Below are 22772 nucleotides of genomic sequence, written 5' to 3'. Positions count from 1 at the left end.
TCTCTCCCCAAATACCCTATAATTCCCAAGTCGGTCTGCTGCTGGTGTGTGAGTAACGGGGGACAGTAGAAGGCCTGATGTGCAGCAGCAGCAGTAACGGGGAGTCGATGATAACTTAGGAGGGAAAAAAAAAACAAACAACCACTGCCTAGTAGAATTACATTTTTTCTTGTCATGTTAACTTCCCCTCCCCTCCCCGCCTCCTCCCCTCCTCCAAAATAACGTACAGTGGTGGGCCAATCAGGTCCCCTGTTGTCTGTCTTCCTCGTGTAAACTCATGTAAACTATCGCCGCTCGTTCGATATTTGGGCGTTACCGTTATTTATCTATCTATCTATCTATCTATCTATCTATCTATCTTATCTATCTATCTATCTATCTATCTATCTATCTATATCTATATCTATATATATATATATATATATATATATATAGAGAGAGAGAGAGAGAGAGAGAGATATTTGTGTGTGTGTGTGTGTGTGTGTGTGTGTGTGTGTGTGTGTGTGTGTGTGTGTGTGTGTGTGTGTAAGGACAACATATTCATGCGTACAGTCGGAGCTTCATGTGAGTATATGGGACTCAACATGGCTTCCTGACACACGGCTCCCCCACCTGTAGGTAGCCGGTGGCCCTCTGACCCCCTCTCTCCCACCGCACACCCCGCCTCCTCCTGTACAGTACTGCGTACATTATTAATGGCCACTGTAATGGATGGCTTACCTTACCCTACCTTACCTAAGGGGGTTAGTGCATTACTTGTAGTCACCATAGTGGGTAGGGGACCTTACCTTACCTTACAGTAGGGGGCAGTGCATTACTTATAGTCAGCACAGTGGGTAGGGGACCTTACCTTACCTTACAGTAGGGGGCAGTGCATTACTTGTAGCGACCATAGTGGGCAGCTTACCTTTAGTGTGTGTGTGTGTATGTGTGTGTCCCTGCAGCCGCCGCGCCGCACACACACACACACACACACACACACACACACACACAGGCAGTCTGGGCCAGTAAACCCTCTCCCACTAAAGGAGACATGTTTATCCGGAGCGGCTCTCTCCTGCATTACCAGCAGGAGGTGTGGCAGGCCCAGCCTGGTGGTGTATGTATCTGTTGCTCCTCCTCCTCCTCCTCCTCCAGCCTCCCCACCCACTGACCCTTCTACCTCCAGCCTCCCCAATGACCCCCTCCATCTCCAGCCTCTCGTTCCACTGACCCTCCATCTCCAGCCTCATCCACTGACCCCTCCACCTCCAGCCTCCTCTCCCATTGACCCCCTCCACCTCCACCCTCCCCTTCCACTGACCCCTTCACTTCCCTTTCGTCCCTCCTCATTTCGTTCTTTCCTTTCTTCCTTGCTGGGCGTACTTCCTTCCCATTTCCTCGTCTCCACGCGGAGACTCTGGAGGGGGAATGGAGTGGAAACGAAGACTCTTTTACACAGATATCAGGGAGGGCGTTTACTTATTATTGATGATGTCCACAATGGCTGGGATGTGGGGCTGTTCCCGTAGCGGTCCATACCATCCGGGATGGGCTCGATGCGGCTGTGATGCCGAACTGCAACCCTGGGGACGAGGGATCTCTGGTGACGGCGATGGTGCAGCAGCACGTAGCTTCCTCCCGCACTGTCGTATGAGGTCCAGATGGTGATTAGAGACGATTACGGAAGACCACTGCCTAAGGTCGCCTCATCCTTCGTGCAGCCAGAAGGACAGAGGATGGTCACGCACGGCCTTTCCTGTGCATGTTGTAGTTTAGGCTCTTGTTGTGTGAGGTGGATACGGAGGGAGGGGGGAAAAAATGACCTGTCTGGGGAGAGGCGTTTGCGTGTTTAAGAAGACTTGGAAGCTGAGGCCAAGTGTCTCGGGAGTCCACGAAGAATGTACAGAGGAACTCTAACAGGGAGAGACCTCTGGGTCCTTCTAACGAAGCTGTTTGTGACAGCGTAGTATATATATATATATATATATATATATATATATATATATATATATATATATATATATATATATATATATATCCCTGAGGATAGAGGGGAAAGAATACTTCCTACGTATTCCCTGCGTGTCGTAGGAGGCGACTAAAAGGGGAGGGAGCGGGGGGCTGGAAATCCTCCCCTCTCGTTTTTTTTTTTTTTTATTTTCCAAAAGAAGGAACAGAGAACGAGGCCAGGTGAGGATATTCCCTCAGGGGCCCAGTCCTCTGTTCTTAACGCTACCTTGCTGACGCGGGAAATGGCGAATAGTTTGAAAGAAAAAGAAAAGAAAGTAATAATGGTGATAATAATGATAGTAATGACGATAATAACTGATGATAATGATATCAATAATGATGATAATAATGATAGTAATGATGATAATAACATGATAATGATGTCAATAATGATAGTAGTAATGATAATGATAATAATAATAATAGTGATAATGATGATAATAATGATAATAATAATAGTGATACTAATGCATACATACATACAGACATAGACGTACATACATACATATATGCATATGTATTTGTATTCATAATTATCTCGGGACCAATTTCTACATTAGTATCTTGGCGTTGCCCTGAGCTTCTTCTCTGAAGACTCTTGCAACCCAAGGCTGTGCTGCTTCCAGTAGCAGGGAAATGCAGACACCTTTGAAGTAGGAAGCTCTTTGAGGTGACTGTTCACTCACGGTGTTACTTCCAGCAGGGGTACACTATATATATATATATATATATATATATATATATATATATATATATATATATATATATATATATATATGCAGGTAAAAACCACAGGGAAACAGAAAATAGAAAGTGTCACGCTGTGTCGTGTAATTACATTACCCAAGACGTAAGTAATTATAAGAAAACGCCTGACGCAACGTATTGACCTTTCCCTTTTCTGTTTTTTTTACCTGCATGTATTTAGTCTGTGATATATATATATATATATATATATATATATATATATATATATATATATATATATATATATATATATATAGAGAGAGAGAGAGAGAGAGAGAGAGAGAGAGATTAACGTAAATCAAGTGTTTTTTTTTCATCTCAAATTGGTGTATTTGTAACATTAGTTAATAATGTACCATTGTTTGACTTCGAGGATCCTATTTGTTTTTTCAATTAACGAACTAAGCTGAAATGTGTAGTTCAATCTTTGTTTATTTTCCTTTTTATTTCTGATTCTGGCGCGGCTGAGGCGCGAAGCATCAGTGGTGTAAAACTGTAAATTACAGTTTATTAGATTTACACTTGTTTACACCTCAATAGATTTACACATGTTTACACCTCAATAGATTTACACATGTTTACACGTCAGCGATGAATGACCTTTCTCAAGGTCAGGACGTTGAAGAACGTCCGTCACTATTGGGAGCGGATCGCCTGGTCGCATGACCTTATCTTCGGTTGACTCAGGGTCAGGTGAGGTCAGGGGGTCACGAGAGGAAGCTCTTGAGGGTCAAGGAGGAGGGAAAGCCGTGCACGGTGGCGACAGTTGGCGTACATCACTTTAAATGGTCAATTTGGTCGCGTAGTCTTTGACCTTCGCGTTGGTTCGAAGTCGTGAAGGTCAAAGGTCCGAAGAAGCGTGTGAGCATTTGAAGCTGTCGGCCGGTGATGTTGTTGTTGACCCGGTGACTGCTACACGTGGTCTGTGTGTGTGCTGCACGTGGTCTGTGTGTGCTGCACGTTGTGTGTGTGCGTGTGTGTGTGTGTGTGTGTGTGTGTGTGTGTGTGTGTGTGTGTGTGTGTGTGTGTGTGTGCTGCACGTGGCGTGTGTGTGTGTGTGCTGCTCGTGGTTTGTGTGTGTGCTGCACGTGGTCTGTGTGTGCTGCGCGTGGTCTGTGTGTGCTGCACGTGGCCTGTGGCACCCTCGGAATGCCCAGCTGTGTGGATGGGTGGTGCTGCCTCTGGCCACGAGGCCACAGAAGTCACAAGGCGACACACACACACACACACACACACACACACACACACACACACACACACACACACACACACACATATTTCATATACGAAACTCAGGTCTGTAGCTGAGTGGAATGATAAGGTCGTCTTTAGAATGATTAGGCCTGCCTTCAAGAGCTCAAATATTTATTTGGAACTGATGGGCCTTTTGTAATGAATTCTGAGGGCCATTGTCTTCGAAACTGATAGGCCTTTTGCACGAAATATGACGGGCCATTGTCTTCGAAAGTGATAGGCTCACGTGCTGTTATCAGTGTGGTGGTAATGATGAACTACTGCTTCAGACACGTGGATTAGCACTGATTGGCTCTAGTCTTGAAAATGATTAAGCCCTTGGTGGTCGACCCGCGTCCCTTGAAAACGATAAGTTTTTTAATAATAGTAATAATGATAATGATGATGATAATGATAATAATGATAATGATAATAATAATGATAATAATGATAATAATGATGATGATGATGATAATAAAAATGATAATAATAATAATAATAATAATGATAATAATAATAATAATTATAATAGGGGAGAAAGAATACTTCCCACGTATTCCCTGCGTGTCGTAGAAGGCGACTAAAAGGGAAGGGAGCGGGGGGCTGGAAATCCTCCCCTCTCATTTTTTTATTTTAATTTTCCAAAAGAAGGAACAGAGAAGGGGGCCAGGTGAGGGTATTCCCTCAAAGGCCCAGTCCTCTGTTCTTAACGCTACCTCGCTATCGCGGGAAATGGCGAATAGTATGAAAAAAAAAAAACATAATAATAATAATAATAATAATAATAATAATTATAATAATAAAAATAATAATAATAATAATAATAATAATAATGATGATAATAATAACAATGATAATAATAATAATAATAATAATAATAATAATAATAATAATAATAATGATAATAATAACTTGTGTCGCACGAAAGATGAACAGTGCATGCTTGACCTTGGGGCCTTTCAAGAGGTCAGAGGTCAAGTTTTTATCTTTTTTTTCTCTCTCGTGAGGTCAGAGATCAGGATGGGGGTCATATCCCCTCGCACACGCTCACGTCAAAGTTACTATCCCGTTACCTTGTTACTAACGGGACATGATCACAAGATGGCTCCCCCCAGAGTCGTATGAATGCAAGGCTAGAGCAGTACAGAGATGGGTCCTTCAGCTCATGAGTTTGACCTTACGACCCTTGAGTACGACTTGGTGGTGCACGACCTCCGGCTGGTGCTGCGATGGTCTGGTCTTTGGCCTGACTCGTGAAGGCCAGGGGCAAAGGGCCAGGGCCTGTGTCGTACCCTTGGGCCTTAGTAGCTTCGTGCCCAAGGGTCTTTTTACCTCCCAGCTCAAGGGGGAGGGTGTGTATGTGTGTGTGTGTGTGTGTGTGTGTGTGTGTGTGTGTGTGTGTGTGTGTGTGCGCGGGGTGGGGGAGGGGGGGTGGGGTGTTAAAGGTGTTGCTCGAAAATGACAACGTAAATGTCATTTGATAGGCAGTTGTACCCTCCCTCCGTCGCCTTTCCCCTGGATCACTGAGGGCCGCGTCCCATCTCCGATCTCCCATCCTGCGTCATCCCATCCCATACGTCACAGGGGCAAGAGCCTTCTCTCGCCCTTCAGGGAAGGGGTGGGGGAATGGAGTGGAGGGGGTATGGATGTGTATTTGATCTCCTTGGGGGAAAAATAATTCTCATAATTCCTCCGCGTTGCGCCAACTGTGGACTTAGTTAAATAGCTTCAGTGAGAGAGGTGTGGTGTGTGTGTGTGATAAGAGAAGAGATGTGAGCAAAACCTGTGTTACAGGTCTCGAGCCGAATACAGGATTGAAAGTAGAGGACTGTGGCAGCGTCGGGTGGCAGGTGTCAGCGAACGCATTTGGCCGCTAGTGCGCATTCTCGATCTGAAACTTTACCGTAACTTTTTTTATTTTTTTATTTTTCATAGCGTCAGCAGTTAGACAGCTGTTTGGGAGTTGTGGATTTATAACACCTGGGGTTGTGGGTAAGTTGGGGGTGGGTGGGTCTGGAACGGTTATCCTGATGTGGATATTCTCCCTCGTGGATTAGGAGGTTCTCCTCCTGCCTGACCCCAACCCGCCTTCTTCGCTTGAGTCGGAAGTGTGTGTTCTTTGACTTCGTAGTTACGTCTCCTTGATCGTCTCGAGTACGACGACGACTTCGGCTCTTGAGTGCGACGACATAGTAGGATCTGGAGTGTAACGACTTAGGCACTTGAGTGCGACGACGTAGGCTCTTGAGTGCGATGTTGACGTAGGCACTTGAGTGCGACGACGTAGGCTCTTGAGTGCGATGGTGACGTAAGCTCTTGAGTGCGACGACGTAGACTCTTGAGTACAATGTTGACGTAGGCTTTTGAGTGCGACGACGTAGGCTCTTGAGTGCGACGACGCAGGCTCTTGAGTGCGACGACGTAGGCTCTTGAGTGCGACGACGTTGGCTCTTGAGTGCGATGTTCACGTAGGCTCTCGAATGCGACGACGTAACATCTCGAGAATGACGCCGTCATGAGCGTGGCCGGCGCAACGCCTTGAGTGAGGCGACTTGTTCGTCTCTTGAGTAGGACGACTTGACCCCCGTGATGTAGACGACAACGACTTGACTTCCTATCCTACGTGCGTCAACTTGACCTCCCCTTTTGAGAACGACAGCATCCAGAGTGTGACTGCGTAACCCCTCTCAGGTCGACGACTTTTCAACCCCCTTGAATCCGACAGCTTCAACCCCTTGAGTATGACCACTGCTACCTCTTCAGTACTTGGGCATCACCTTTTCTAACAACAGACCACCGTGGGGTTACCATCGGCCACACAGTGGTAATGTGTGGCTGCGTCGCGTTTCGCGCTCAGGGCCCCACGTCAGACTTCACCTTATACGTCAGACGTCACCGTATACGTCAGACGTCACCGTATACGTTAGACGTCTCTCAGTACGTCAGACGTCACCGTATACGTCAGACGTCACCGTATATGTCAGACGTCTCTCAGGACGTCATACGTCACTCTGGCTCCGGCAGGCGTTTGGGATGGTAACCTTGATATAATGGCGTGCCTTTGCCTCCCTCGGTCGAAGCAGAGGGAAGGAACCACACTCCCAATAGGTCTTTTTTTTTTTTTTTAGCTGTGGTCGTTCAAGGTATTTTAGGGTTCGTAGAAGTTTTTAGAAAAGTTTTGTGTGACAACGGAGGAGGTTCAAGAGATCCATCCCCCCCGCCTCCCTCCTGACAACGGAGGAGGTTCAAGAGATCCATTTCTCCCCTCCCTCCCTCCTCCTCCTCCTCCTCCTCCTCCTCCTCCTCCTCCTCCTCCTCCTCCTCCTCCTCTCCCCGCCCCACCTGTGTAGCCCTCCCTTCCCTGTACGGTGCACGTAGGTTGTTATTACGAGCCGGGTACTTTCCACCCACTGGTTTTGACGGGTTACGCTTTTTTTTCGGTCTGTTGCAGAGACGAGGACATGCAGAGTATGGCGTCGCTCATGTCCATGAACACCCCGAACGACATCGCACCGTTGGAGGACTTCGACGACGAGGACGACAACGAAGGTGAGTCGTCGTCGTCCCCCACTCCACTCCTCCACGACGATTTCCCTTAGGTTGCTGGGAGGGGAGTGACGGATGGTGGGAATATGACTATGACGGGTGTGAGGGAAGGGGAAGGGGGTGATGGTGAGTGTTGGTGGGTGATGGTGAGTGTTGGGTGGGTGATGGTGAGTGTTGGATGGGTGATGGTGAGTGTTGAGTGGGTGATGGTGAGTGTTGGATGGGTGATGGTGAGTGTTGGGTGGGTGATTGTGAGTGTTGGGTGGGTGATGGTGAGTGTTGAGTGGGTGATGGTGAGTGTTGGATGGGTGATGGTGAGTGTTGGGTGGGTGATGGTGAGTGTTGGATGGGTGATGGTGAGTGTTGGGTGGGTGATGGTGAGTGTTGAGTGGGTGATGGTGAGTGTTGGGTGGGTGATGGTGAGTGTTGGATGGGTGATGGTGAGTGTTGGGTGGGTGATGGTGAGTGTTGAGTGGGTGATGGTGAGTGTTGGGTGGGTGATGGTGAGTGTTGAGTGGGTGATGGTGAGTGTTGGGTGGGTGATGGTGAGTGTTGGATGGGTGATGGTGAGTGTTGGGTGGGTGATGGTGAGTGTTGGATGGGTGATGGTGAGTGTTGAGTGGGTGATGGTGAGTGTTGGATGGGTGATGGTGAGTGTTGGATGGGTGATGGTGAGTGTTGGATGGGTGATGGTGAGTGTTGGATGGGTGATGGTGAGTGTTGGGTGGGTGATGGTGAGTGTTGAGTGGGTGATGGTGAGTGTTGGGTGGGTGATGGTGAGTGTTGGGTGGGTGATGGTGAGTGTTGAGTGGGTGATGGTGAGTGTTGGGTGGGTGATGGTGAGTGTTGGGTGGGTGATGGTGAGTGTTTAGTGGGTGATGGTGAGTGTTGGATGGGTGATGGTGAGTGTTGAGTGGCTGATGGTGAGTGTTGGATGGGTGATGGTGAGTGTTGGATGGGTGATGGTGAGTGTTGGATGGGTGATGGTGAGTGTTGGGTGGGTGATGGTGAGTGTTGGGTGGGTGATGGTGAGTGTTGGATGGGTGATGGTGAGTGTTGGATGGGTGATGGTGAGTGTTGGGTGGGTGATGGTGAGTGTTGGGTGGGTGATGGTGAGTGTTGTTGGGGTGATAGTGAGTGTTGGGGGGCATTGTTAATGCGTGATGGTGAGGGATGTTTTGTGGGAGGATCAGGATGGTGAAGTGTATTGTTGGAGGCTGATGATGATGGGTGTTGTTGGAGGAGGAGGATGTTTTTGAAGTCATTGAGAGGGATATATTTGGAGTAATGGATTTTTGTGTAGATGATAATGACATTTTTTTTGGAGTGGGATCATAAGACTCAGAGGAGTGTTGGTAAATGGCTTGTGATAAGGGTAATGGTGATAGATGATATCAGAGACTTGAGAATGGTGGTAGTGGGATAAGGATGGGTTGGAGGAACGCTACCGGACGGTGATTGCAAAAGATGCTCCCATGAGTAGTGGTGGTGAATGCCTTCTCGAGGGCTGTGTGGTGGATCGAGTCTAATGTGTTGTTGGAAGCAGCAGGTGAGGGTGATAACGAGGGAGGACGTGTGGGTTGTTCAAGGGTGATGGTGAGGGAGTGATGAGTGTAACTGTGTGTGATGGGGTTGGCAGGAGGGAACGGATACTGTGTTTTAGTAACATAGAACATGTTTTTTTTTTTTCATTACTGCTCACTTGACTTTGCTGTAAGATGTAACATGTTGACTTGAGGAATTTTAATCATTGTTTGACCATAAGATGTTGTAGCAGAGGAGGTACTGTTTGCTTATAGTGTTCTTAGATAGACGCACTGTACGGGTAATGATGCAGTATGAGAAGGGCTCCTTGTTTCTGTTGCAGTATGTGCATGTATTATACCTTAGGCCATGTGTAGTGTACATTTTTCAGTATGTATTCATGTGTTAGAGTGCGTGTCTTGTTGTACCCTCCTGTGTTGATGATAGGCATTCGCGAGGAAGAGTGGTTCATGAGAGGGTAATTTTTCACATTGTTTTCGTGTATGTTTGTGTATGTCCCGTGTACTAAACGCGAGCAGCAGGTCCCATGACTGGAATTAGAAGTCACCCGTGGCTAGAATGGTCCTCCTCACACTCATGTACATTTCCTGTTATGTCTGGGTTTTCCTGAAGCCCCCGTTTTTTTTTTCAGTGTTGGTATAAGACACAAAAAAGGAGAGAAAGTTTAGATAATTGCAAATGGATAAGTTGTCTCTCAGTGGGAGAAAAACTGAGCAGCTCACCCAGTTATTGCTGTGTTGTTTTTTTTTTCCCCTCAATGGAAATCTTGAGGAAGAACACTGTTTCAACAGCAGCAGCAGCAGCAGGAGCCGTCATGACATCAACACCCATACTGCTGTGTCTCCCCGCCCTTAGAACCATACTGTTGTGTCCTCCCTCCCCGCCCTTAGAATGGGTGGTTATTGCTTCCTAGGGCTACACCCTACCTGTTTTGAAGACTCACCCCCCCCCCCCCACACACACACACACCTATTGATACTCTGACTGACTAGATGTAAAGCATGCCACATGATGCTTTGTCGGGTGTTAGATACGGGCTACGAACATGATACAGGCAACCAACATGATACAGGCAACCAACATGATACAGGCAACCAACATGATACAGGCAACCAACATGATGCAGGCAACCAACATGATACAGGCAACCAACATGTTACAGGCAACCAACATGATGCAGGGAACCAACATGATACAGGCAACCAACATGATGCAGGCAACCAACATGATACAGGCAACCAACATGATGCAGGCAACCAACATGATACAGGCAACCAACATGATGCAGGCAACCAACATGATACAGGCAACCAACATGATACAGGCAACCAACATGATACAGGCAACCAACATGATGCAGGCAACCAACATGATACAGGCAACCAACATGATACAGGCAACCAACATGATGCAGGCAACCAACATGATGCAGGCAACCAACATGATACAGGCAACCAACATGATACAGGCAACCAACATGATGCAGGCAACCAACATGATACAGGCAACCAACATGATACAGGCAACCAACATGATACAGGCAACCAACATGATACAGGCAACCAACATGATGCAGGCAACCAACATGATACAGGCAACCAACATGATACAGGCAACCAACATGATACAGGCAACCAACATGATACAGGCAACCAACATGATACAGACAACCAACATGATACAGGCAACCAACATGATACAGGCAACCAACATGATACAGGCAACCAACATGATACAGGCAACCAACATGATACAGGCAACCAGCATGATACAGGCAACCAACATGATACAGGCAACCAACATGATACAGGCAACCAACATGATACAGGCAACCAACATGATACAGGATCAAGTGGTCAGTCAGGGGTTCCACTGCTGCTGTGCTTGTATTCCTCAACATATCACTCCAGATTTTTTTTTTTTCCTTTTAACAATTGATACTTAAGGTTTCTCAATTAAAGATAGATGATTTCCACGACGTACATGGAGAGGTTTGATCATTTTATTCCGATTTGATAATGCATACTGAAATGAAAATCATCTTGTACCCAAGAACTGTTTTTGTTGAAAATATATTTTTAGCTGTGTTCATAAACAAATTTAGAAGTTCATAAGGGATAACTTCATTTAAACACCAAATTGAATCATTGGTCAGTTCGACATTGTTGATATAGTACTGATTTTTGTTGACTAAATTGTAATATAGGTGTATTGTAACTAAATACTACTGGTATTGATAACAGCTTTAGCTCTCATGTTGGTTTTTGATTTACATTTGCTGTATATGTATGATTGTGTGTGTGTGTGTGTGTGTGTGTGTGTGTGTGTGTGTGTGTGTGTGTGTGTGTGTGTTTATGAATTGTTACCATCTGTCAGAGTTTTCACTGTGCCATATATAAATATTTTATTTATTTATTATACTTTGTCGCTGTTTCCCGCGTTAGTGAGGTAGCGCAAGGAAACAGACGAAAGAATCGCCCAACCCACCCACATACACATGTATATACATACACGTCCACACATGCACATACACATACCTATACATCTCAACGTATACATATATATACACACATATATACACATGTACATAATTCATACTGTCTGCCCTTATTCATTCTCGTCGCCACCCCACCACACATGAAATGACAACCCCCTCCCCCCCCGCATGTGCGCGAGGTAGCGCTAGGAAAAGACAACAAAGGCCACATTCGTTCACACTCAGTCTTTAGCTGGCATGTATAATGCACCGAAACCACAGCTCCCTTTCCACATCCAGGCCCCACAAAACTTTCCATGGTTTACCCCAGACGCTTCACATGCCCTGGTTCAATTCATTGACAGCACGTCAACTCCGGTATACCACATCGTTCCAGTTCACTCTATTCCTTGCACGCCTTTCACCTTCATGCATGTTCAGGCCCCGATCACTCAAAATTTTTTTCACTCCATCTTTCCACCTCCAATTTGGTCTCCCACTTCTCGTTCCCTCCGCCTGTGACACATATATCCTCTTTTTCAATCTTTCCTCACTCATTCTCTCCATGTGACCAAACCATTTCAAAACACCCTCTTCTACCGTGTCAACCACACTCTTTTTATTACCACACATCTCTCTTACCCTTTCATTACTTACTCGATCAAACTACGTCACACCACATATTGTCCTCAAACATCTCATTTCCAGTACATCCACCCTTCTCCGCGCAACTCTATCCCTAACCCACGCCTCGCAACCATATAACATTGTTGAAACCCCTATTCCTTCAAACATACCCATTTTTGCTTTCCAAGATAACGTTCTCGACTTCCACACATTTTTCAACGCTCCCAGCACTTTTGCCCCCTCCCCACCCTATAATTCACTTATATATATATATATATATATATATATATATATATATATATATATATATATATATATATATATATATATATATATTCCTATGAGTCCACGGGGAAAAATGAAACATGAAAACATGAGCTCCAAGATTTTGGACAATCACATGTTTACCAAATGGCGTCCTAGCTTCGTCTCTTCGATGTATATCAACTGACTGTTATATTTCTCTCTTGTGTCTCCCCTGATGATGTGATTATTGCACGAAAGTGCACTTGGGAACTTTTCGTGTTTCATTTTCCCCGTGGACTCATGGGAATATCTTGATCACGCGCAAAATTGTGATCCTTTCCAATATATATATATATATATATATATATATATATATATATATATATATATATATATATATATATATATATATATATTCCCTGCGTGCCGTAATTTACTAAAGGGGGCGGGAGCAGGGTAGCTGGAACCCCTCTCCTTGAATTTCAATTGCTTGTGGAGTTGTGTGCTGAAAATGGACAGGTGATTGAGAATACATGGTGTAAAAAGAGAGACTTACACAAGTATACCCTTATGATTAGGAAAGATGGTCAGGTGGGCATTATTGGAATATTGGATGTGAATTTGTTGAGAGGGGCAGCTAGTGAGATGTGGAGGCAAGGGCGAAGATTTGTTGAGGTTTTTGGAAAAGAGGAGACAATATCAGTTAGAAGAGAGTGGTGAATGTAAGTGAGCTTGGAGAAAAGACTTGTGTGGAGAAATACCAGGAGAGATCGAATGTAGAATGGCAAAAGGTGAGAGTAAATGAAGCAAAGGGAGTGGGTGAGGAATGGGATGTATTTAGGGAAGCATTGCTGTCGTGTGCAAGAGATGCATATGGCACGTGAAAGGTAGGAGCTGGGCAGATTAGAAAGGGTAGTGAGTGGTGGGATGAAGAAGTAAAGTTGCTAGTAAAAGAGAAAAGGGAGGCTTTTGGAAGGTACTTGCAGGGGAGTACAAATGAATGGAGAATGTATAAAAATGCAGCAGGAGGTAAAGAGGAGAGTGCACTAATTGAAAAGGTCATAGTTGGTGTGGGTGAGTATCAGTAAACTTTAGGAAGAACAAGATGATTCAGAAGGAGGGTAATATTGTGCACAAAAGGGTACAAATAGGAACATAGGTGGAGGGGGCAAAGGGGGAAGGGGTAACAGGTAGTGATGAAGTGAGGTGGAGATGGAGTGAGTATTTTGAAGGACTGTTGAATGTGTTTGATGATAGGATGGCAGATGTTGGGTGTTTGGGTTGGGGTGATATATGAATTGGAAAGTCAATTAGAGTTACTTAGCAAAAGCCTTACAAAGGATGAAATGTGTCAAGGTGGCTGAAGTGGATGAATTTATTAAGAAAAGACACATGCACATATATGCACATAACACACACACACACACACACAGACAGACGTATATATATATATATATATATATATATATATATATATATATATATATATATATATATATATATATATTTCTTTCTTTCAAACTATTCGCTGTTTCCCGCATTAGCGAGGTAGCGTTAAGAACAGAGGACTGGGCCTTTGAGGGAATACCCTCACCTGGCCCCCCTCTCTGTTCCTTCTCTTGGAAAAAAAAAAAAAAAGAGAGGGGAGGATTTCCAGTCCCCCGCTCCCTCCCCTTTTAGTCGCCTTCTACGGCACGCAGGGAATACGTGGGAAGTATTCTTTCTCCCCTATCCCCAGGGATAATATCAACTGACATATTTCCCTCGTGTCTCCCCTAATGATGTGATTATTACACGAAAGTGCACTTGGGAACTTATCGTGTTTCATTTTCCCCGTGGACTGATAGGAATATATACTTATATACACATGTACATATTCGTACTTGCTCGCTTTCATCCATTCCCAGTGCCACCTCACATCATTATCAGCACAAAAGCAACACACAAACTGTATGCTTTTAGAACACTAACTGGTACCAAATATGGGCAAGAAAGAGAATACCCCAACATCCTTTACAAACACTTCACTTACACCAAGTCTAAACTATGCCTCACCTGCCTGGTCTTCCACCCTCTCCAAAGCAAATATAACAGAGATGCAAACCACTTAAAATGGTGCTTTCAGAACAAGAACAACATGCTTATCAACTGCGAACACTCCACCTCTGCAGTGAAGCAAATTGTCCCAATACTGTTCCACCCCAATATGCCCCGTACTTAGTTTTATGCCACAGAACTAGACCCCTCTCACTCAGACCACTCTGTAACTTATCACCAACCCACAAGTAGAGGTAAAAAGCTTACTCCTGCCTCTCACTTTAACATCTGCTCACATATCCCCGCCAGTCTCCAACAAATATGCATTGATACAAGATATACTCACTGAAATAATCTGACTAGCACTTAGCCTACCTCTCATCTCAAACTCTATCTCACTAGACATACACCCATCAGAAGCTACACTTCTCAGACAGACACTGGTCACACTGTCCCACTTATGCTCTGAATATACATATATATGTGTAGCCTTCTTTTTGTCTTTTCCTGGAGCTGCCTCGCTGAATGGGGGGATGTTATTTCCTGTGTGGCGGGGTAGTGAAAGGAATGGATGAAGGCAAGCATGAATAAGTACATGAGTAGATATGTATATGTATGTATATGTTGATATGTATATGTGCGTGTTTGGGCGTTTATATATATATGTTTGTGTGTGTGTGTGCACGAGTGGATGGGCCATTCTTCATCAGTTTCCTGGCGCTGCCTCACTGACGCAGGAAACAGCAATTAAGTATAATAGATTGATCAATATATTGTATGTGTGAGTCTGTATTGAAAACAAGTGATTGCATAGGAGTCAGGATGTAATTAGCTGCAGTATCCAGTATTTCCTAATTGTTGTCTCTTTTTTCTTTTCTACTTCATCCTAACCATCATGTGTCCTTGTTGAATGTTTTTGTTGTTTTTATCCTCTGCCTCACATATGTTTGATTCACCATCCCATTTTTTATATCTTTTCATTTGTTTTCTGTCTTCAACACAAATTTACCATTTTCTTCCATACCATTTGTGTAAACTTGTACAATCAACTGTTGTCTGTGACCGTCGGTGTATGTACCCTGCTGGTGTGTCTGCACCTTGCTGTATGTGGTGTATTTGACGTGCTACTGGTGTTTCCTCTCCCTGTTTGCCATGCGTGTGGTGGGCTTATACCGGTGGTGCGGTGGGTGTGTGTGGTTGACTATGTGTGGTGGTGTTCCTACTTCCCTCTTCGGTGTGGCGGTGGCGACGGCGCTTCGTAGGTCGATGTTATAGCGAGCCCTCCAGCAGAGTGTCAACCCTTCGTCGCAAAGGACGCTCTACCCTCACCTCGCCAGGCTCTCCAGGTATATGCCCACGCCCACGCCACTCACGCCCACACCACCACTTCCAGCCTGGTTGTGTCTCCTTACCTCTGCATTTTGTCTTTTTTTTTTTTTTTTTGCTTGATTGGTTTGTATTTCTTTCCCAACCCCTATAAGACCTTTGGGAACTTTTTGGTGTGTTTTGGTTTATTTGATGCACTTTCTATGCACTTTGGCTTGTGACAGTGGCCAGATCATGCTTGGGCTTTATCTCTATGGTTCATCTAATTTTGTTTTTCTATACTTTAAACGGTGCATCTCCATGTTTCTGTTTTTTTTTTTTTTTTACTAATGTAAACCTTTTAAGGCAACTTTTGGAATGGCATTTGGTTTTCAAGGTGGCCTTTCTAACGTATGTAATAATAGCCTGTGTGAATTGTTTGTGAAATTTATTTTACCTGCTGATATTGATTGTTTCCTGATGAAGTTTTTGCATACAACCAAATTGTACGATAAGGGTTTGACCGTTAGCAGGAGGGAGTTACATATATGAAGGGTTGTGATCCTTCAAGTAGGTTATTGACATGAGGTAAATGCTTTCTCACTTCACTCTCTTGCACACATGTCATGCCTCAAAGCTTTGCACATGCATGTGCATTTATACATAGACTTACATTCATCCAAATGCACATGCATGTGCATCTATACATAGACATACATAGCCTTACATGTCCACACACACACACACACACACACACACCCACAGCATTTTAATAAACTTTGTTCTTTCACATTTGCTACTTTTGATCTGTGCTGTCTCGCTTACAATTGCTCTGATGTAGCTTTTTCCAATATTCTACTTATGATATTACTTAACTAAGAACATGAATTGGATTTAGCTAATTAGCATTAAAAGTGGATGTCGTCCTTCTAGTGGTGGTTTGTGTAATATCTGTGTTTGGTAAACTGGGATTGTTTCAGTTTCCAAAGTCATTCATAATGAAAGATGGTGATGCTGCAATGTGTTCTTTAATTTTTTTGTTTCATGCATATCTGGTAGACACTTAAGGGTTCATTTTTCTGTCATTGTTACCTGTGTCTTTATTATCTTTGGTCCATACATTTGTTGTCCATTTGCCCATTGTCTTTCTGTTATCCATCACTGGGAGTTGCATTTTGACCTACAACTTTATTTTGGTCTTAAATTTGAAAATTTAAATCAGATACTCATAAAATCTTAATGAATTGTTTCCCTAGCATTTGCAGAATTGAATTTCATAACTAGTTTGGATTATTCCATGGTTAGGCCCCTATAAAGGGCTTGCCCTCAACCTAAAACTTAATCTGGTCACGATTTGCTACACGGCTGGTGACACAGGTGTTCCATGGTCACTACTAACTGCAAACATGTTTCCTTTGGGGGAAAAGTCTTCCTGCAGTTTTGTCCTTGTTAGATGTATGCAGGTATTGCAGTAAAGCTCAGGCTGGTATTAAGTTGCTCTGCTCCATCATGGATTGTTGCCAGGAACGCTTTTGAACCAAACAGGTGATGTAGTTCAGCAGTAGTTCTTTCCTAATCATTGCTGGTATATTTTCTGCTGGTAACTAAGTGATTTAAGAATGTTTTTGATAAGTTCAGAAAATAAAAAGGAGTTCATCATAACCAGAATGAAGACAAAATCTGTTGCATGAGTTAAAGTTTTTCTGGTGTTATTTTGCAAAGATTCTATACCATGTTTAATGTCATTAGAACACATAACAACCATGTGATAGCTATTTGAATTTGTTATGCAGATAATGTTACGATTCTTGGCAAGTGTCATAACTGTTATAGTGGGCCACAATTAGTGGTCTGAACACATTGCAATTTTAGCAGAATTGATTATGTGCCTGATGCAGTTTTAGTTTTTGTTTGTAATGTATATGAATATATGGTACTGTATATAAAGCATTTGATAAACACATGCTGAAGCTATTTCCTGAAAACTTTTAATCCAAGTTTTGGAAATTTGGATTTTAAGTGTTCTATAGAATTAGATACAAGAAAAACCTTAGTGCAGTGAAAACAGCAAGCTTTATTCTACTTTCATTATCCAAGAAAACATTCAATCAAGTGATCAAATCCCTACTGTCTTTTGGCTGTAGGTCAGAATGGCTGTAAATCATAGTAGTGTATGGTTGTGTCAGAATAGCGCATGGTCAGTCAAAGTCCTTGGTAGACTTCTTGATCTAATCAATCCAAACTTGATGTAGCTATTTATGATAGTACTGTAGTGCAATGTAAGGACATGTAGTGTATTTGACTTAGGATGTTTGAATCAGCAACTAGAGAAGTAAGAGTGCAGCTTCGCAACAAGGTACTTTCACATGCTGGAATTCCTTTGCCTCCAAGCATATTAGAGCAGTGGAATCAAAAAGTGTTTAGCATTATTGATAATAAAAAAAAAAGTGGTAATTTGTCCGAGTAAAAGTATAAATATCTAAGAGGAAAACATAACGTGACTATGTTGATTATTTTTTTTTATTATACTTTGTCGCTGTCTCCCGCGTTTGCGAGGTAGCGCAAGGAAACAGACGAAAGAAATGGCCCAACCCCCCCCCCCCCCCCATACACATGTACATACACACGTCCACACACGCAAATATACATACCTACACAGCTTTCCATGGTTTACCCCAGACGCTTCACATGCCTTGATTCAATCCACTGACAGCACGTCAACCCCTGTATACCACATGACTCCAATTCACTCTATTCCTTGCCGTCCTTTCACCCTCCTGCATGTTCAGGCCCCGATCACACAAAATCTTTTTCACTCCATCTTTCCACCTCCAATTTGGTCTCCCTCTTCTCCTCGTTCCCTCCACCTCCGACACATATATCCTCTTGGTCAATCTCTCCTCACTCATTCTCTCCATGTGCCCAAACCATTTCAAAACACCCTCTTCTGCTCTCTCAACCACGCTCTTTTTATTTCCACACATCTCTCTTACCCTTACGTTACTTACTCGATCAAACCACCTCACACCACACATTGTCCTCAAACATCTCATTTCCAGCACATCCATCCTCCTGCGCACATCTCTATCCATAGCCCATGCCTCGCAACCATACAACATTGTTGGAACCACTATTCCCTCAAACATACCCATTTTCGCTTTCCGAGATAATGTTCTCGACTTCCACACATTTTTCAAGGCTCCCAAAATTTTCGCCCCCTCCCCCACCCTATGATCCACTTCCGCTTCCATGGTTCCATCCGCTGACAGATCCACTCCCAGATATCTAAAACACTTCACTTCCTCCAGTTTTTCTCCATTCAAACTCACCTCCCAATTGACTTGACCCTCACCCCTACTGTACCTAATAACCTTGCTCTTATTCACATTTACTCTCAACTTTCTTCTTTCACACACTTTACCAAACTCAGTCACCAGCTTCTGCAGTTTCTCACATGAATCAGCCACCAGCGCTGTATCATCAGCGAACAACAACTGACTCACTTCCCAAGCTCTCTCATCCCCAACAGACTTCATACTTGCCCCTCTTTCCAGGACTCTTGCATTTACCTCCCTTACAACCCCATCCATAAACAAATTAAACAACCATGGAGACATCACACACCCCTGCCGCAAACCTACATTCACTGAGAACCAATCACTTTCCTCTCTTCCTACACGTACACATGCCTTACATCCTCGATAAAAACTTTTCACTGCTTCTAACAACTTGCCTCCCACACCATATATTCTTAATACCTTCCACAGAGCATCTCTATCAACTCTATCATATGCCTTCTCCAGATCCATAAATGCTACATACAAATCCATTTGCTTTTCTAAGTATTTCTCACATACATTCTTCAAAGCAAACACCTGATCCACACATCCTCTACCACTTCTGAAACCGCACTGCTCTTCCCCAATCTGATGCTCTGTACATGCCTTCACCCTCTCGATCAATACCCTCCCATATAATTTACCAGGAATACTCAACAAACTTATACCTCTTATGTTGATATGTGCATATCATAGTTGTTAGACAAAATCCAGTGATGGATTGCACAAAAGATGCTTGTGGCATGAGAAGAGTGGGAGGTGGGTTGATTAGAAAGGGTAGTGAGTGGTGGGATGAAGAAGTAAGATTATTAGTGAAAGAGAAGAGAGAGGCATTTGGACGATTTTTGCAGGGAAAAAATTCAATTGAGTGGGAGATGTATAAAAGAAAGAGACAGGAGGTCAAGAGAAAGGTGCAAGAGGTGAAAAAGAGGGCAAATGAGAGTTGGGGTGAGAGAGTATCATTAAATTTTAGGGAAAATAAAAAGATGTTAATGTGCTGAGAGGTGCAACTGGAGGGATGTCTGATCATTATCTTGTGGAGGCTAAGGTGAAGATTTGTATGGGTTTTCAGAAAAGAAGAGTGAATGTTGGGGTGAAGAGGGTGGTGAGAGTAAGTGAGCTTGAGAAGGAGACCTGTGTGAGGAAGTTCCAGGAGAGACTGAGTACAGAATGGAAAAAGGTGAGAACAATGGAAGCAAGGGGAGTGGGGGAGGAATGGGATGTATTTAGGGAATCAGTGATGGATTGCGCAAAAGATGCTTGTGGCATGAGAAGAGTGGGAGGTGGGTTGATTAGAAAGGGTAGTGAGTGGTGGGATGAAGAAGTAAGAGTATTAGTGAAAGAGAAGAGAGAGGCATTTGGACGATTTTTGCAGGGAAAAAATGCAATTGAGTGGGAGATGTATAAAAGAAAGAGACAGGAGGTCAAGAGAAAGGTGCAAGAGGTGAAAAAAAGGGCAAATGAGAGTTGGGGTGAGAGAGTATCATTAAATTTTAGGGAGAATAAAAAGATGTTCTGGAAGGAGGTAAATAAAGTGCGTAAGACAAGGGAGCAAATGGGAACTTCAGTGAAGGGCGCAAATGGGGAGGTGATAACAAGTAGTGGTGATGTGAGAAGGAGATGGAGTGAGTATTTTGAAGGTTTGTTGAATGTGTTTGATGATAGAGTGGCAGATATAGGGTGTTTTGGTCGAGGTGGTGTGCAAAGTGGTGTGCAAATTAAACAACCATGGAGACATCACACACCCCTGTCGCAAACCTACATTCACTGAGAACCAATCACTTTCCTCTCTTCCTACACGTACACATGCCTTACATCCTCGATAAAAACTTTTCACTGCTTCTAACAACTTGCCTCCCACACCATATATTCTTAATACCCTCCTCAGAGCATCTCTATCAACTCTGTCATATGCCTTCTCAAGATCCATAAATGCTACATACAAATCCATTTGCTTTTCTAAGTATTTCTCACATACATTCTTCAAAGCAAACACCTGATCCACACATCCTCTACCACTTCTGAAACCACACTGCTCTTCCCCAATCTGATGCTCTGTACATGCCTTCACCCTCTCAATCACTACCCTCCCATATAATTTACCAGGAATACTCAACAAACTTATACCTCTGTAATTTGAGCACTCACTCTTATCCCCTTTGCCTTTGTACAATGGCACTATGCACGCATTCTGCCAATCCTCAGGCACCTCATCATGAGTCATACATACATTAAATAACCTTACCAACCAGTCAACAATGCAGTCACCCCCTTTTTTAAGAAATTCCACTGCAATACCATCCAAACCTGCTGCCTTGCCGGCTTTCATCTTCCGCAAAGCTTTTACTACCTCTTCTCTGTTTACCAAATCATTTTCCCTAACCCTCGCACTTTGCACACCACCTCGACCAAAACACCCTATATCTGCCACTCTGTCATCAAACACATTCAACAAACCTTCAAAATACTCACTCCATCTCCTCGCATCACCACTATTATTATTATTATTATTATTATTATTATTATTATTATTATTATTATTATTAATATCATTACACATATTATTATTATTATTATTATTATTATTATTATTATTATTATTATTGTTATCTTTTTCTTTCTTTCATACTATTCGCCATTTCCCGCATTAGCGAGGTAGCGTTGAGAACAGAGGACTGGGCCCTTGAGGGAATATCCTCACCTGGGCCCCTTCTCTGTTCCCTCTTTTTGGGGAAAAAAAAAAAAAAAAAAAAAGTGAGGGGAGGATTTCCAGCCTCCAGCTCCCTCCCCTTTTAGTCGCCTTCTACGACACGCAGGGAATACGTGGGAAGTATTCTTTCTCCCCTATCCCCAGGGAATTATTATTATTATTATTATTATTATTATTATTATTATTATCAACCCAGGCATTAGGGGAGAGAAAGAATATAGCCCACATATCTCCTGCTCATCGTAAAAAATGACTGAGAGTACGGGGGAAGGTGAGGTTGGAAATCCTCCCTTATTGTGTTTGTTACTCTCTAAAAGTATGAATAGGGAAAGGAACAAAAGGAGGATTTTTTACTCAAAGGCTTAGTCATCTGGTCCTGATGCTCCCTTGCTAAAGCAGGAAAAAGCAAACGTATGAAAACAAAATTGTCAAATTAAATTTTTATTGAGATGGTGATACAGTTCTTTCTGGAGAATAGTGATAGTGACTGTGACATAGCAAAGAGTCATCATGAATGCAGAGATAAAACTGTCATCACCCTGCAAGCCATAATGAGCATACACTGGATTTAGGAAAATTTAGTCAGTGATAAACCTAATTACTGAGCGTAATAGAAATGACTTTGTAAGAACTGTATAAGAAAAACAGCACAGTGTTGTATATGCCCAGTTACAGCAACCCAAACCCTTACTCCAAGCCCCTTGCTTGATGCTTTACACCTGAGTTGAGTTTGTGACCCTCTTAAGCACATCCTTGCCAGCTCATATGATGGATGAAATGCAAGACCTACCTCTTGCCTTTGCTTGAGGAATCAGCCTCGCCAGAGCAAAATGATATTCATGTGTACATATCCTCACCATTGAATTGGCTGGATGCCCTATGCAGTACTTTAACTTCTCTTTAATTACCTATTGTTACATTCTGCATTTTAAGATTGAAAATAATGACCAGTTTTTGGTAAGCACAATAA

The 22772-nt window shown here is 43.4% G+C and overlaps 1 protein-coding gene across 8 annotated transcripts in view; it reads left to right on the top strand.

Moving 5' to 3' along the window:
• Ehbp1 (Eps15 homology domain containing protein-binding protein 1) overlaps positions 1-22772 on the top strand; it is a 533072-nt gene that overhangs the window by 146597 nt on the left and 363703 nt on the right. For all 8 annotated transcript variants that reach the window (XM_071671877.1, XM_071671876.1, XM_071671880.1 and 5 more), the window contains exons 5-6: positions 7424-7521; positions 15712-15795. In XM_071671877.1, coding sequence (XP_071527978.1) covers positions 7424-7521; positions 15712-15795 — 182 coding nt within the window. The remainder of the gene's footprint in view (positions 1-7423; positions 7522-15711; positions 15796-22772) is intronic.

Source organism: Panulirus ornatus, chromosome 17 (assembly GCF_036320965.1).
Source record: "Panulirus ornatus isolate Po-2019 chromosome 17, ASM3632096v1, whole genome shotgun sequence".
In the NCBI taxonomy this organism is placed as follows: Eukaryota; Metazoa; Arthropoda; class Malacostraca; order Decapoda; family Palinuridae; genus Panulirus; species Panulirus ornatus.
This window is presented reverse-complemented; position numbering and strand designations above follow the sequence as displayed.